The sequence below is a fragment of the Microtus oregoni genome, unplaced genomic scaffold (assembly GCF_018167655.1).
Source record: "Microtus oregoni isolate MIOR12 unplaced genomic scaffold, Mior012 000109F_ref0000275, whole genome shotgun sequence".
Taxonomy (NCBI): domain Eukaryota; kingdom Metazoa; phylum Chordata; class Mammalia; order Rodentia; family Cricetidae; genus Microtus; species Microtus oregoni.
In genome coordinates this window covers 807,949-824,249 of record NW_024544727.1, presented here as the reverse complement: position 1 = coordinate 824,249, position 16,301 = coordinate 807,949, and the positions used below count along the sequence as shown (strand labels likewise).

General features: G+C 51.0%; 1 protein-coding gene across 4 annotated transcripts in view; it reads right to left on the bottom strand.

Annotated features, from left to right (window-relative positions):
- Positions 1-16,301, bottom strand: part of LOC121443526 (centrosomal protein of 104 kDa) — a 35,793-nt gene that overhangs the window by 18,133 nt on the left and 1,359 nt on the right. For 2 of the 4 annotated variants that reach the window (XM_041645278.1, XM_041645280.1), the window contains exons 2-11: positions 13,092-13,243; positions 10,462-10,635; positions 10,242-10,380; positions 8,732-8,794; positions 8,389-8,471; positions 6,545-6,872; positions 4,996-5,223; positions 2,686-2,883; positions 1,682-1,849; positions 1,011-1,184 (exon numbers count right to left, since the gene is read on the bottom strand). In XM_041645278.1, the coding sequence (XP_041501212.1) occupies positions 1,011-1,184; positions 1,682-1,849; positions 2,686-2,883; positions 4,996-5,223; positions 6,545-6,872; positions 8,389-8,471; positions 8,732-8,794; positions 10,242-10,380; positions 10,462-10,635; positions 13,092-13,204 (1,668 nt within the window). In that variant the 5' untranslated portion in view covers positions 13,205-13,243. The remainder of the gene's footprint in view (positions 1-1,010; positions 1,185-1,681; positions 1,850-2,685; positions 2,884-4,995; positions 5,224-6,544; positions 6,873-8,388; positions 8,472-8,731; positions 8,795-10,241; positions 10,381-10,461; positions 10,636-13,091; positions 13,244-16,301) is intronic. The other 2 variants (XM_041645279.1, XM_041645281.1) reach the window with 2 other exon arrangements.

The window sequence follows — 16,301 nt, the reverse complement described above, 5'->3', positions numbered from 1 at the left end:
GGCTACATGAGACCATGTCTCATAATAAGCAAAGCAAAGCAAAACAAAACAGCTTCCTGAACTAGATGCGCTCATCAGCTAACTTAAATAAAGCCAATACTTTCACAGCACTTTCTAAACGCTTGCCCAGGTATGACGTGAGACTTTCACACTGAGGACAGAGTAAGTGTGCTTGGCGAAAGGGTGAGGACGGACTCACACAGGACTGGGTTTCCTTTTCATTTTTGTTAGCAGCCCTCTAAGTGACTGCACCCTGTTCCTCTGATCTCGGCATGTGTGTGGGTGTGAGCACACCACAGAGGGAGAGTGGAGGGCAAAAGACAGTTTGCTGGAGTTCTTTCCTTCAACCCTGTGAGTCCATCTCAGGGAGTAAACTCAGGTTGTCAGGCTTGGTGACAGGCGGCTTTTACCCACTGAGCCATTGCTCCGGCCCTTTCTTTGTTCATGTGAATGGCATGTGTGTGAGTATCTATGTATACCAGCATGTGTGTAGGTACATGTGGAGGCTTGAGTTGATTTCAGGAATCTTCGTCCATACCTAGTCCATCTTATTTGAGGAAGGGTCTCTTAATTAAACCCAGAGACTGCCGACATGGGTAGTCTTGCTAGGCAGCTTGCTCCATGCTCACCCTGTGTTTATGTGGGTTCAAAGGATTGTATCTGTGAATCAGCAACTGCTCTAACTGCTGAATCATCTCCCTAGCTTTATATAATCTTTATTTTTATCTCCGATAAGCTGGGCTTGAGTCATGCTTGCAATCTGAGCACTTGGAAAGTTAGGGCAGGAAGATCACTGAGTCTCAAGGAGCCAGCCTGGACTACATGGTGAGTTCAAGTCCAGCCTGCATTACAGAATGAGGCTGTCTCAAAACAACAACACAAGCTGGTGTAGACAGAGCTCATTCCTCCTAGCACCAGGGAGCATCACGGCAGCTGTCTGAGGATCAGCAGTAGAGAACCCTGTGAGGCAGAGTCAGACAATCACAGGAAGGTGATGGGGAAGTTCAGACCTGAATGAAATTCAGAGCCATGACACGGAGGCGAGCAGAGGAATCTCCGGTTCTGGCGAGTAAAAGGGGAACGGTCCTCTCTACACAGTGCGTCGTCTCCAGTTTGCTCAGCTTGTGCTTGGGAATGTACTGGGTAATTATCATTTTCACCAACTTCAACGCGGCCTGAAAGACCTGAAGAAACGAGGTCAGACACATCAGCCATTGTGGTGGGAGTTCAGGAGGAAACAGGAGACCAACAAATGTGAACCTCATACTACAAATTGCTTCCAAGTACAGCACCCCACACCCGGGGCCCTGCTCACTGTGGCCCCCCCACTTGACCCTCCTGACCACGTGATGCCAGCTCAGCACTCCTGAGAGACACCGAGCCTCTCCACTTTTCATTTCTGAACACTCAATCTAAAGCCTGTCCGGAGCTACAAAAAGGAACTCAGCTCATTGGCCCCTCACTCTCACGAGAAGGAGAGCACTAAGCACACCTGCTGAACTCTGTGTGGAAACAGGGGCTGTGTGGAGCAGAGACGTGCCCAGGAAGCATGGCATCTCCCATCTGCCATTGTCCTGGAGCTAGGATGTGCCTCTTACTGGAGAACCCTCATTCCTGGTCTCACTGAAAGCTAAGTCACAGTTATGTCAATGACCTGGGGACAGGAGGCAGAGGGACTTACTGAGGTCACGATGTCCTTTATGGCTCTTCTGATGAGAAAGACAGATGCTCTCAGCATGTTTTTCAAATCCTCCTTCTGGGTTCCAACAGGCATCTCCATCAGCTTCTGGTACAGCGCCAGCAGGGCATCTTCCCGGCAGGACCACGTCTTAGAATAGGCCCCAGCCACCTGCCAGCCAACAGCAGTCCTGTCTCAGCTCAGGAGGCAGACTGTCCAGCCCCACACAGCCATCCCAACTGCCATCCTGCACTTCAAAACTCTTCTGTAGGAGGAAGCCCTCTGCAGAATTGAGGGGGAGAGCTTGGCTACACTGGGGGGAAATTAAGACCTGAGACCTCCACATGTGAACGGCAGGATGTACACACACACACACACACACACACACACACACACACGGTTAGGGTTAGGACACACACGTTAAACAAAGCAAAACCCCTGCAGCAATTTTCCCCTCTCTCCCTATGCTGGTGTGCTCTGTGTCTGTTTCCCCTTCTCTCCCTATGCTGGTGTGCTCTGTGTCTGTTTCCCCTTCTCTCCCTATGCTGGTGTGCTCTGTGTCTGTTTCCCCTTCTCTCCCTATGCTGGTGTGCTCTGTGTCTGTTTCCCCTCTCTCCCTATGCTGGTGTGCTCTGTGTCTGTTTCCCCTCTCTCCCTATGCTGGTGTGCTCTGTGTCTGTTTCCCCTCTCTCCCTATGCTGGTGTGCTCTGTGTCTGTTTCCCCTTCTCTCCCTATGCTGGTGTGCTCTGTGTCTGTTTCCCCTTCTCTCCCTATGCTGGTGTGCTCTGTGTCTGTTTCCCCTTCTCTCCCTATGCTGGTGTGCTCTGTGTCTGTTTCCCCTTCTCTCCCTATGCTGGTGTGCTCTGTGTCTGTTTCCCCTTCTCTCCCTATGCTGGTGTGCTCTGTGTCTGTTTCCCCTTCTCTCCCTATGCTGGTGTGCTCTGTGTCTGCATGTATCTGCACACTTGCATGCCATACACATGCGTAACTTGGTTTTGATTTTTACCAAGGGTTCGCCTAAGATGTCAATGGCAGAACTGGCTTCTCTCAAGGCCTTCTCTGTCAAGGGCTCTGGTTCCCCTGAGACACCCCGTCTCCGGACGTCACTGCTGTCTGCGTCTTTCACTTCGGGCTCGGTGGATGCTTCCCCCAGTTGCTTCCGAGTAATGGGAAGAGGCCGTTCATCGTAGGGCACGGCGTCCACCTGGAGGTGTGCAGAGGTGAGCAGAGTGCTGGGGGTGGGTGCTCTGCTGGGGTGTCTCCTCACAGACTGCTGGGCGAGAGCTCTAAAGGAGTCAGTCTGCTAAGCACCAGGTTAGAATATTCCTACAAGTGGGCTGTAACTGGAAAAAATTGATGAAGCCTTCCATTCCTGTCAGACTCACCCAGACATGGAGCAGCAGCACTGCCACCTCAGAAGTCAGCTCAGACACACACTAGTCACCTGCAGCCACTCCAGTTCGGCTGACACAGAGGACAGGAGGAAGGGTCATCCCATTATTTTTCAGACTAGTGTCTGTTGACATACTCTTACTGCATTGCATAGAGCAATAAACATGCTTCTCCTCTGGGGCCCAGTGAGGGAAGCTGTAACAAGCCTCCTCTGTGGTGTTCCTTGGTGAGGCAGCTGCCAACCCAGCCTTCAGTCCTCAGCACCTAAATCACCAGGCACTGCTCTTGGTGCCCACACAGCAGGGAAGATGGACCTTCTGCCCTCAGAGCCCCATTCAGTCAGAATTGAAGAGGCAAGGACACAGCAGGGTGAGAGCGGAGAGGGAGCACACGGTGCTGAGAGTGGGTGAGTGCACACATGTGTAAAATTACCGTGTGAACCCGAGACACAGGGAAGGCTAGGCCACGGTGAGCGCACACATGTGTAAAATCACCGTGTGAACCCGAGACACAGGGAAGGCTAGGCCACGGTGAGCGCACACATGTGTAAAATCACTGTGTGAACCTGAGACACAGGGAAGGCTAGGCCACGGTGAGTGCACACATGTGTAAAATCACCGTGTGAACCCGAGACACAGGGAAGGCTAGGCCACGGTGAGTGCACACATGTGTAAAATCACCGTGTGAACCCGAGACACAGGGAAGGCTAGGCCACGGTGAGTGCACACATGTGTAAAATCACCGTGTGAACCCGAGACACAGGGAAGGCTAGGCCACGGTGAGTGCACACATGTGTAAAATCACCGTATGAACCCGAGACACAGGGAAGGCTAGGCCACGGTGAGTGCACACATGTGTAAAATCACCGTGTGAACCCGAGACACAGGGAAGGCTAGGCCACAGGGTCAGCACAGGGATCTGCTCTGCTCTCGCAGCTGCTGCAGAGGCTGGAGTGCATGGCTAAGTTGGTCCAGCTGACTGAAGTGAGGACCCATGGGCCGTGACAGCAGGCAGCCCAGAGACAAGGAGCCGGGGAGTCACGTGATGGGAGGAAATGTGCTGTGGGAACTCCTTCAGCCAACAGCCTTTAAGATACTGGCCCACTTGGGGCATGGTCAAATACACTATATATACAGATATAAAATGTGTGCGGCCCCTTGGCTGCTGGATTCGGCTCCTGTGCCCCACTCATGTACAAGACTGATGGTCTGTGAGTCGACCCCCAGATAAAGAGGACTTTATTGTACTCCATTCTGGGCTAGTGTGGGGCTTTATTATAACTGACAACAGAAATCAGGTTGCTAATGACAATACTGAGCTCCCAAGTCAAACTAGTCCTGAAACCTGCAGGACCTACTGTGTTCCCAGCTAGAACAGTCAATAAAAAGCCCAGCTTGACTCAGGTTTCTTGTTACCAAGCTGTTTTAAGAGGCATGGTGACCACAGGTACATGACTGAGGTGTCATCTGGAAAAGTATGAATAGGGAATTTACCCATTTATTTTGAGACAGGATCTCACTCTATTGCCTTGGATGTCCTGGTCTTTGCTATGTAGTCCAAGCTAACCTGGCAGCAATCCTGCCTCAGCTTCTTGAGCGCTCCAGGAATGGGCATTTTACACATGCTCTCTTATTCCTTGAAGCAATGCTTGAAGTAGATGTAAAGACTTTGTGAGCCCACAGACGACATGGCAGACCCAGAGGGCCCGACAGGCCAGGTGACAGCTGTGCCTCTCAAGGGCGTGGCCAATGGACTATGCTTGCTTGGGCTCTGCTCTAGCCGGCACCCCAGTCCCTTCTGGACTCAGAGAGGAGGGCTGGCCATGGAGGCAGGCACGTACCTATGCCTTGGGATTAGGACCCAGTCCAACCCAGGTCCTCAGTGATGCAGCTGGTAGTAGTCAAGCTGGCGTGGAGTAACTTACATGGCTCCTAGGTACAGGGCCTGCGGCAGGTGGGGACCGGTCCACTGCTGAATGTCGAGGAGATGATGCCGAGGGATATGCCAAGGGCTTTTCCTGGAGGGCAGGGCCTGCAAATGTGCCTTCTGTTTCCAGCTCTTCTGTGCGCGGCAGTGAGGACACTGCCTTCCAGTGCTGGGGACTGCTGGGAGATGCAAGGGGCTGGAGGGGCAAAGCGAAGGGCCTCTGCATCTGGAGGAAAGATGGACAAGGGACCATGACCATTGCAGGCCATCTGAAGGACAAGGGGCCATGACCACTGCAGATCATCTGAAGGACAAGGGGCCATGACCACTGCAGATCATCTGAAAAACAAGGGGCCATGACCACTGCAGATCATCTGAAGGACAAGGGGCCATGACCACTACAGATCATCTGAAAAACAAGGGGCCATGACCACTGCAGATCATCTGAAGGACAAGGGGCCATGACCACTGCAGGTCATCTGAAGGACAAGGGGCCATGACCACTGCAGATCATCTGAAGGACAAGGGGCCATGACCACTGCAGGTCATCTGAAGGACAAGGGGCCATGACCACTGCAGGTCATCTGAAGAACAAGGGGCCATGACCACCACAGGCCACCTGAAGGACAAGGGGCCATGACCACTGCAGATCATCTGAAGGACAAGGGGCCATGACCACTGCAGATCATCTGAAGGACAAGGGGCCATGACCACTGCAGATCATCTGAAGGACAAGGGGCCATGCCACTGCAGGCCATCTGAAGGAAGCTGTGCTGAGCACATAATGGCCTACTGGTTAGTCACGGGACCATGGCATCACCTCAGCTGTCTCTGCCACAGTTACAGCACAGATCACAGCAGCCCCAAATAACTGACAGCCTGAGCATGCGTGCTTGGGCATGATCACAAACATACTTGTGCTAGAAGCACAACGGTAGGCAGGTGGCACTCGGGCAGGACTCTGGGTTCAGAACTGGCCTATGCTGTTCACAGCTGGTTAGGTGACTCTTCACAATCCAAACAGGCAGGGCTGATGGATGGCACACTGTGATTCTCACTGATCTATGTTTTACTTGCCAGGAAGGCAGAGGTAGATATAGAGCCGGCAGTACCAGTCTGAGACCAGCAGCCTGGAGGGTGGGACTGGTGAGAACTGGCATCTGTATGCACACCAAACCTGCCCCCATCTGCATTCAGCATTTGCCTGATGAACCGTAAGGTTATGGATCTTGCTAGAAGTCTGTCTCCACTCAGACTACTCAGGGGGTTTACACCTGAGGGCATGTGGCGTAGGGACCACACTCCATACAATATGGTGACTGGGCTGGAGGGGTCCCTGAAAAGTGACAGTGCCTTGATCTTCCAGCCCTGGGCTCCCTCTCGTCATCTTCTACGTGAACTCTAGAAGATCCCATCCCAGCAGAAACCTGCTGACTGCACATGGCACGGAGCAGCTGCTTTAGCCCACACATTCACAGAGCCCGAGCACAACTCTGGTTAGCCCTTCACTCTCTCCCACTTGCCCCTACCCTGTGGCCCATTCTGACCTCTGGCTCGCCCTGCAGGAGGCCGTGCAGCTCCAGCTGTTCGTACACCTGGGCACGGTAGCGTGCCATCTGCTGCTTCTTCTCTTTGGCCAGGTCATAGTCTTCCTTCTCCACTGCGCAGCGCTTCTCCACCTCGAAGCGCCCCAGGCGCTCACCGACCTTCTGCAAGTCAGCGATCGCTTGCTTCAGTTTCTTTGCATGATCATAGCGCTCCTTCTTGACAGCATCCCGTTTCTTTTCATCCAGCCTGCGAATGATCTGTGCAACTTCGGGGTCTTGGTACATGTCAAAGGCCAAGTCATCGAGTGGAGAGATGTAGTCAGATCTCCTGAGGAGAGAAGACGACCCCAGGTCAGGAGATTCCAGAGCTCGTGCTGCACACACAGGTGAGAAGGTCCCCTATGTGAGGGAGTACAGCCTCGGCTGGTCAGGCTGCAGCCATCAACTATCTGGGGCTCTTGCTCCTGGTGCTTGACCGAGCTGTATGTCAGGCCAAACCACAGATAAACTTAGCATCCATGACCACGTGATTATGCCACTATTCTTAAAATTTACAGCATGGCAGTGATGAGCTTCACTCTGTGGTCACAAAGTACAGCAATAGCATTGCTGGGACCACTGCAGACTCAGGACCAGCTCAGGGTCTCACAGCAGCTGCACGGGCTGCATCAAGTAAGCCAAATACAAGCTGTGACCTGGGTATTTTACATAGAGGTAAAGTTGAATTAGATATTATTTGTCACAAAGACTTTAGTTGGAAAACTTTAATAATAATAAGTTCAAGTGGGACTTGGGCACACACCACATTTAAAAATCCCCAGGTTCCTTTCTGCCACTCCATGCCCTTTGCCTGGCAGCCCAGTGACTGTGAGGGACAGCTGCAGCGGCTCTGGCCATTCCTTCCGTCAAGTAGTGTTAGGGTTGATATAACAGACATGCTGCCCAGCATGCCACATTATTAACTCTCAACACTATGCTTGCAACTCTACATCACTTGGCCACGATGTCACAGAAATAATATAAAGGTTTTATTTTTAAAAACCTCACCAGAAAAAAGGAAAAAAAAGTTCCATGTTGCCATAGTCAGAATTTGCAGGGCAGGAGCACACTCACTCTTATGCAGCACCCCAGGGAAGGTCAGGTTCTCACACCATGAGTCTCAGCACCGACACTCAACTCCACAGAATCCTGGGGCCAGACAGGTCAGGCCAGGCACAGCCTGCCCTACCACCGAAGCTGGAAGCTCTGCTGGAGCCTGCCATTGCTGCTGTGGCTGCTGTGTGGGCTCAGGCTTTGGGGAGGCAGAAACCAAGGGGTGGCTACCAGGAAGGAGCTGACTAGCGGTGACACAGCTGAGGGTGCACTGGCTCTCTCTGAGCACACCCTGAGAGCTGAGGGTGCACTGGCTCTCTCTGAGCACACCCTGAGAGCTGAGGGTGCACTGGCTCTCTCTGAGCACACCCTGAGAGCTGAGGGTGCACTGGCTCTCTCTGAGCACACCCTGAGAGCTGAGGGTGCACTGGCTCTCTCTGAGCACACCCTGAGAGCTGAGGGTGCACTGGCTCTCTCTGAGCACACCCTGAGAGCTGAGGCATGGTGGGCAGCTGCATCACTGTTCTCAGGCACCCGTGCTAACACCTGAACACTCAGAACTGAAGCATCTCTGAACGGCAGCAGTGCAGGCGTGCAAGATATGCAGTCACCTTAATCTCGGCATGGATATGAGACAACCCGACCAGTGGCCTCCTGCTCTCACCTGACCTAAGCCTCATGGAGACCCAAATCCTCCAGAATGACCAAGGTGTTATGAGCTGTCTTGTGAAGGAATGGGGGAAAGGTCTTACCCGGCAAAGGTTCCTTCTAGGGCTGGGTCCTCATTGTGGGGACTGTGGCCAAGGTAATGGTCAATCAGCTTCTCTCTAGAGGTCTTTGGGGACAAAACATCTTCTTAGACTCTCAGCAAAAAAAAGGACAAAACAAACATTAATTTTACAACTGTTTAACAGAGAGGTGCCAGTAAGACTCAGTGGCCCTAGTTTTCTGGACAGGCAGCTAAAATCCTTGAGGAAAGTTTTGAGGCCTTCTTAATTGATACATGTGTGTGTGTGCATGTGTGTGATGAGAATTAGTGATTCCTCCTCCCACAGAAATTCCCTTTACCTTAGGAACTAAACTTCTCATACTTACAATATTGCTTTCATCACCAAAATCTGCAGGGTCTCCAATGATATTTATCGCAACCAAAGCCACCTAAGAAATAGTTAAATCAGCAGAAATCAAGTTTGAAGTGTTTGAGATGCCTTAAGCCCTTGAACCATATCTTGCCCGTGTTGTTATCAGGTAGGAGGGTGTGCGATGACAGTAAGGGTCACGCTGATGTAGAGAACTGTGATGTGCTCAACAGATAACAACCACTGCTCTTCTCATGCTCAACCAAGCTGCTATGGCTTATAGGTTTCTAAAACAGTAACCGCTAACCTAGACTTTTAGTAGTCTCTCAATAAGAGGTCTCCACCCACATTACCCCAGACAAGGAAAAGAAAGTAAATTGACACAGCCCAGCTAACCCAGTGCTTCACCTCTCGCCTTGGCAGGAAGTCGCTCTCCTTCCCACCCATCACTGTGGTCCAGGTTCCTAACCAGTTCCTAGCAGCTGAGCATCTCACAACTCATTCACCTGCCACAACAATGTGACCTGTTAGCTTTCTCCTACTGCTCTTGGAAAGGCAGCAAGGGGTACAAATGTGTGTGCAAACAAGATTGTTCTGGGCACACCAGATCTCCTTTGTCAGGGTGGGATTGAGTTCTACCAAACACTCTACCACTGAGCTACACAGCCTGTCCCTAGCGCTGTGCTGAGCTACAGAGCCTGTCCCTAGCGCTGGGCTACACAGGCTGTCCCCAGCGCTTTGGCTGGCTTTTGGGAACATATTCCTCATACTGGGTTGCCTTGCCCAGCCTTAGTACAAAGGCATCTTAGTCCTACCGCAACTCCATATGCCACGCTTTGCTGATACCCATGGGAGGCCTTCCCCTTCCGGAGCAGAAATAGAGGAGTGGACTGGGGGACAGGGGTGGAGGGGAGATGGAGGGAGGGAATGAAGGAGAGGAGGGAGGAGAAACTGAGGTTGGGATGGCAAGTAAATAAATAATTGATTAAATTTTAAGGAAGGAAGGAAGGAAGGAAAGAAGGAAGGAAGGAAGGAGAAAAAAAAAGACAGCAGAGCCGTTGGAGCAGCTAGAGCAGTGGCGGGCAAGCGGCTTCCCTGGCCATGGACAGTTCAGACAGGTTATCTGCTTGATTCTGCCAGAACAGCTGCCAGTCAAAGTCACACACGCTGTCACACACACCTGAAAATACGAGGTAGGAACTGTGGAAGCAATTTTACCACAGCGGTGTCAAGCTACTGCATGCAACTGAAGCGCAAACCTCAGGAACCATTCTGGTACTCTCTTTCATCTGAGTCTGGTCCAATCAGAGGCTCTTGTGTGCCCCATGACTACATGCCAGAGTTAACATATGGGAGAGTCTGGCTTCAGAGAGCAACAGCTGCTCACACAACTGCTCCGAGGAGTGTGCAGGTACGAGGACACCTGAGCAGTCTGCTCATGGAGGTGTGTGGTGAGGGGGTAGAGGGTATGGGGTGTGCTGTGGTGACAGGACAAAGACACACACACACACACACACACACCTTACCTGATTATATATGTTGTACTTGTTGGTGTGGTTTTGGTGAAAGATCAGCTTAAGAAACTGCCCCACAGCATCCACGTAAACAGACTTGAGTTCCCTGGCTTTGCAGCCTGTCTTTTCGTTGTCACACAGAGAGACATAGCTGGAAGGAAAGTCACACCTGATGAACTGTCCACAAAGCTGTCGGGTTGAGGGCACCCCGTGCACCGAGTCTCATTCTCACCCCAGTCTGCGGAAGCGCTCTGCTTGGTACGGCACCAGGTACTCAGGCAAGCTTTCACTGATGTAGAACTCAACCTTACTGGAGATCATGTACTGGTGAGCAAGAAGCTGCAGTTTCCTTATCCGACACCTCTCCACCATCTGGAGAACAATCTCTTGTGGAAACTGGCAGAATCTGAAAGCAAACACAGCCTTGGGTTTCTGAGAAACGTCTGTAGTTTCCTGTCGGCCTGCTTCCAGGCAGGGGAGTGTGAGGCGCGGCATTCTGGATGTGGGGTAGCATCTACCTGACTAGAAGACTGTGCTGCCCCTCCCTTCCAAAGCCTGGACCTAAGGCTGACTGGCTCTGCTGGCCACCTGTAAACCTAACTTCAGGCTGCTAAGACTAAAGGCTACAGTGGCCTTCAGGTTAATCAGGAGATAAATCAGCCATTCTTCTGGGACTGTACCAGTAGGCCAGACAGAGCCAAAGGTTTCCCCACAGGAACCTGAGTCCTTAAGCGAAGCATCTGCTTACAACACACAGGCTGTCAACAAACAGCATGGCACTTCCAGGCGCAGGCTGAGCTGAGAGCTACACACTGCATGACCACCAAGCAAGACTTGGCTAGAGCACTGCTTCTGTCAGCAAGGAACCTACACAGCCAGGCACAGCCGTGACTCAGCACTGACACACGCTAGCCAGCAGGCACTGTGGGCACGTGGAACAAAGGGAGCTCTGAAGAACAGGGCAGTCAGGGAAGGCCCCTCCCTTCACAGGTCTCAACATCATTGCCTGGTGACCCGTGTGTGCACGCGTGCTCACGTGTTATCACTGCTGTCCAGGTCCTTCTTCCACATCCCACTAAGAAAACCCATCAACACGGTGAGGCTCCTTTGAGGTTCTTCAAGAGTAGAGCCATTTCCCCCGACCAGGTGGAGCACAGTGAGCCTGGGTGCCACTAACACATCAGCCCTGTGCTCACCTCCCAGTTCTGACTTCAACTCAGGGTAAGTGCTCTCCCACTGAACCACACACTTATAAAATACATTGACAGGGACAGACTGCTTTGTCTTGAATAACAACAGCTCAGTGGGTGAAGGTGCCTGCTGCCAATCCCTGGAATCCACACGATGATAAAGAACTGAGTCCTTCAAGTTGACCTCTGCAGTGGCATTTCATTTGTGTTCTGATAAATAAAGCCTGCCTGAAGATCAGAGTAGAACAGCCACACTGGTCAGCTTCACAGACCAGGTAGTGGTGACACACATCTTTAATCCTAGTAGTCACAATAGTTGCCATAGAAACCAGGCAGTGCATGCCTTTAATCTCAGTGGTGCACGCCTTTAATCCCAGCCCTAGAGAGGATTATAAAACGGGAGGAGACAGCTCTCAGACATAGTCTCCTTCTGAGATTCTGGAGGCAGGACTACCATTTCTGACTGAGGTTGAGGTAAGAGCAAGTGGCTGACTGCTTTGCTTTTCGGATCTTCAGGTTGAAGCCCAATTTCTCTCTGAGTTCTTATTAATCGTGCTTCAGACCTCCGATATCCACACACATTGAGAGACATGCAAGGACATGCACATTAATAAATGTGGAAAAAAAACTCTGAAAACTGAGACTATGCAGGCTGCGGTCATCAGCTCTGGAGATTTGAAGCCTGGATCCCAAGGCTCTGAGAAAGACATGGCAGGAACTTCCCCCATCCCATAAGTAGCACCCTGTACCCAGTTCCACCAGAACCCTGAGCAAGCTTTCTGAACCACTCCTGACAGGACCCTTTGTCCATCTTGGTGACACTTGGGGATACTTTCTCTTGACTCCTCCAACACATTTGACCTCAGGTAAATCAGGAGACTCCTGGGCCAAACCTTGTGTGACTCTATCCGGTGGTTGAGGTACACAACCCTTTCCTTTGGTATCCTCTGGAAGCATGGTACTAACATGGATACAATTAAGAGTTTAAAGGAAAACCACGCCAACTACAAAAGTACCATGCTGGGGTGACTTGCATAATCACTGTTACAAAGTAGCTCTGTGTGTCTACTTACGAACCTATGAGCTTCATGGATTTGACTTGCAGGGCAGACACAGCTAAGATCTCTGCAGAGGGAAATGCAGAAGGCAGAGAGTGGAAGCTTTGCCCTTAACAACTGGAGGGAAGCAGAACAGAAATGGGGAGCTCGGGAGAAAAGAGGGTGTGGCTAGGAGCATGAACCTGCACTCCTCAGTGGGGACAGCATGCCTGGGAGGGAATGGACCAGGAAGTTCGACACTGTCAGCTCCAGCAGGTTCTGCTCTATCCTCTCTGCTTGACTCTTCCAGTCTCCCAGAGCTCAGGCACAGAGGAGGGGTCCTGCTTACCTGACACCTACAGCTCCAGCAAGCGCCTCTCTACCCTACCTGTTTGACTTTTCTAGTTCCCGGGAGGTCAGGCATGGGGGGAGGGGGTCCTACTTACTGGGTCCCCTCAGACATTCCAAGAGGAAAATGCACTTTAATTTTAGTGATTTTAATTTAGTTTTCACTGAAATACACCATGTACCCGACTAGAAATGCATTTCGTGTTTTTAGATCGAGAGGCACCAACCCTACCAGGTATTCAGACCCAGAGATGTGCTCTCAGCACTGCCCCTCAGGCCAGCCTTACTTTGGTGACCTCCAGCCACTGACAGTCGGTGCGTGGATCATTAGTTCCCGAGCACTGAAGCCATCTTCATGTCCAGAAGAGCTGACCACTACAAATCCAATCTTGTGGGGCATTCTGCACACATGGGCTGTTCAGAAGATCAGGGAAGAGTTCTGAGAAGGGATTCAACTAGGTTAGATGAGGTGTTAGCTCACGCCATACAAGGTAAGCCACAGAGTACTCAGACTGGCCCATCACTCCAAAAAGGTTAGTTTGTCTACAAAACATTTTTAAATGGATGTTCTAATTCTACTTAACACACCATTTAAGCTATCTTGATTTTCCTGAGAGTCTGACCTGTGCTGCGGCTGAGTTACATCCTCACTAATGATCAGAGTCTGCCTTTGTTGTGTGTGAAAGTTACCTCACTGGGGTTTCTGCAGATGTGATCAAATTAAAATGATACCCTATTGGGGAATTCATGTGGCTGGTGCACTTGGAGAAGAGGAAAAGGATCTGGGGTGAGTACCACTAAGGGACAATGCCCACCTAGCATACAGAAGGCTAGGTGTGGACTTCATCTCCAGAACCCATCCCCCACAAAACAATCCCTAAAAAACACACACAAGAAACACACGCAAGAAGTGGAGGCTCAGACACACTAGAGTGGTGGGGGTGCCACATACTGAAAGACTGGAGCCACTTAGTTAATGCTAAGGTTGGTACTGGAAACCATCAGGAGCGAGAAAAGGCTTCAGACTTCAGAGATGCTTGTCCCTGCTGCCACCTCAATGCCAGCTCTGAAATTCCTAAGCCTCCCTGCTTGTCACACTCTCATGGTAAAACCAAAGCTTTTGGTAGGGTACAAAGTCTTTTGGTATTATCAAGGAAACAAACAACTAGCAATGATTAGGGAGGACACCTAATCAGTGTAAACATGCAGCCCTACGGAATGCAGGACGCACAGATGCACTGGTGCAGATGTGAGCACAGTTGAGTTGGGAACCTGACTCGGGACATTTAAGTGTTATCTGTGAACAAGATGGACCAGGACCATCTGTTGGCTCCCAGACCCTCAGAGGATGTGGAAAACTACCCAGCGACGTCTCGTAGGACACATTGCTGGGCCACCTGCCCTCGCCCTCCTGATGGGCACAAGCAGTTGTCAGTTTCCCCCTGAACCTAGACAATCAAGCTAGGCCAGAAGCAGAGGCAGTTCTCCCAGTCCTAGTGAAGAAGGAGTGTCACTGCTTATACTAACAGAAAGTCTGCTGGAAGCCAAGTCGAGAGGAGACATGGTCAAACTTGAGGGAGCTCGAAGAGGAAAAACTGGCTGAATGATTCTTTCAGTATGATTTTTTGGTGAACTGACCTGTGCCCACCACTGTCACTTGGAGGACACATGCTGTCATGTCTGCTTTGCTGCTTGGCACGCATGCTCTCCATGCTGGAACACAGCACAGAGTCAGCGATGAGCTGGTGTCTCTGCACTCCCCTCCAGCCCTGGTTGGGACCTGTTACACTTTCCTAGGCTCGGACAGTCCGAGAATTCCACATCCATGCACAGTGAGGGTTCATGGATGGGAACACACATATGTGTTGCCCAGAGGGAACAGGTGACACTCAATCCCAGGATTACACTGAGGCCACAGCAGAGGAGCTCTCTCCCCAGAGAGATTCCTAACACAAGAGTCCAAGCCAGGCAATGGTGGCGCACGCCTTTAATCCCAGCACTCGGGAGGCAGAGGCAGGCGGATCTCTGTGAGTTCGAGACCCGTCTGGTCTACAGAGCTAGTTCCAGGACAGGCTCCAAAGCCACAGAGAAACCCTGTCTCGAAAAGCCAAAAAAAAAAAAAAAAAAGAGTCCAGGGCTACTGAGGCCACTAGGAGAGGAGGCCCTGCCCAAGTGAAGCTAACCTTGGGCTGGAGGAGCAACGTCAGAAAGCAACACACGGGCATGGCTACTTCTCAGTTATCAAACCAATCAAATACTTGCTAAGTAGACAATTGTTGGTGAAATAAATCATCATCAGAAAAAACAACAATCCTCCTAATACAGGAAAAAGAAGAGCATTGGAGGTTTCTTGGAATAAGATGCATCACTGAAATACTCTGTAGGCAGTGCTATCCAAAGTACCCCGCAGGAGGCCTGGCTCACGTGAATATGCCTGATGTATAATTCAGAGCTTTTGCTTACTTTCATGGGATTTGAAAAGGACCATTTCAAGGATCAGTGCCAGTCTGATGCTTGCTGGTGTGTTTTGTTTTTGGAATGTATGCACTAAACTACTAAAGCCAGCACAGCAAGTCACCGTTAAAGGTGCTCCACTGAGTTCCCTGTGTCTGTCGCAGCAGAGCGGAGGAAACTGACCCAGAACACAATCAAGAGTGGTTCAGGGGGCTGGAGAGATGGCTCAGAGGTTAAGAGCATTGGCTGCTCTTCCTAAGGTCCTGAGTTCAATTCCCGGCAACCACATGGTGGCTCACAACCATCTGTGGTGGGATCTGGTGCCCTCTTCTGGCCTGCAGGCATGCACACAGACAGAATATTGTATACATAATAAATAAATATTTTTAAAAAAAAAGAGTGGTTCATAAGCACAGCTGGGTGACTTAACATGCGTCTCCTCTGACTGTGAGACCACACTCCTATAACATGCGTCTCCTCTGACTGGGAGACCACACTCCTAGAACATGCGTCTCCTCTGACTGGGAGACCACACTCCTATAACATGCGTCTCCTCTGACTGGGAGACCACACTCCTATAACATGCGTCTGCTCTGACTGGGAGACCACACTCCTAGGTCACTCAGGTCCCCGAGCCTGGAGCTCCTCTCAGGCACTACGCTCCCCTTCAACACCCACGGAAGCATGGAAAGTCTTACTGCGTTCAGTCACTCCCACTGCCTTGGCTCTTCTGTTCCACACATGTTCCTACCAGACAACATTCCTTACACCCCACTTCAGTTACCTCTATTCAGGTCTTAATTCCAAAGCCCTCTGTGGCCTCCATCTAGGAATTAAAATGCTGCTTCTGTTCTGATACCTTGTTTCCCCCATTCTTACATCTTATCTTGAAATTTGTTATTTTTGAGACAGAGTCTCAATATTTAGCTTCGACTAGTCTAGAACTCAGTATGTAGACTGCAATGGCCTCAAACTCACAGAGATCCTCTTGCCTTGGCACGCAAAGTACTGGGATTAAAGGCATGTGCCACTATGCCTCAGCA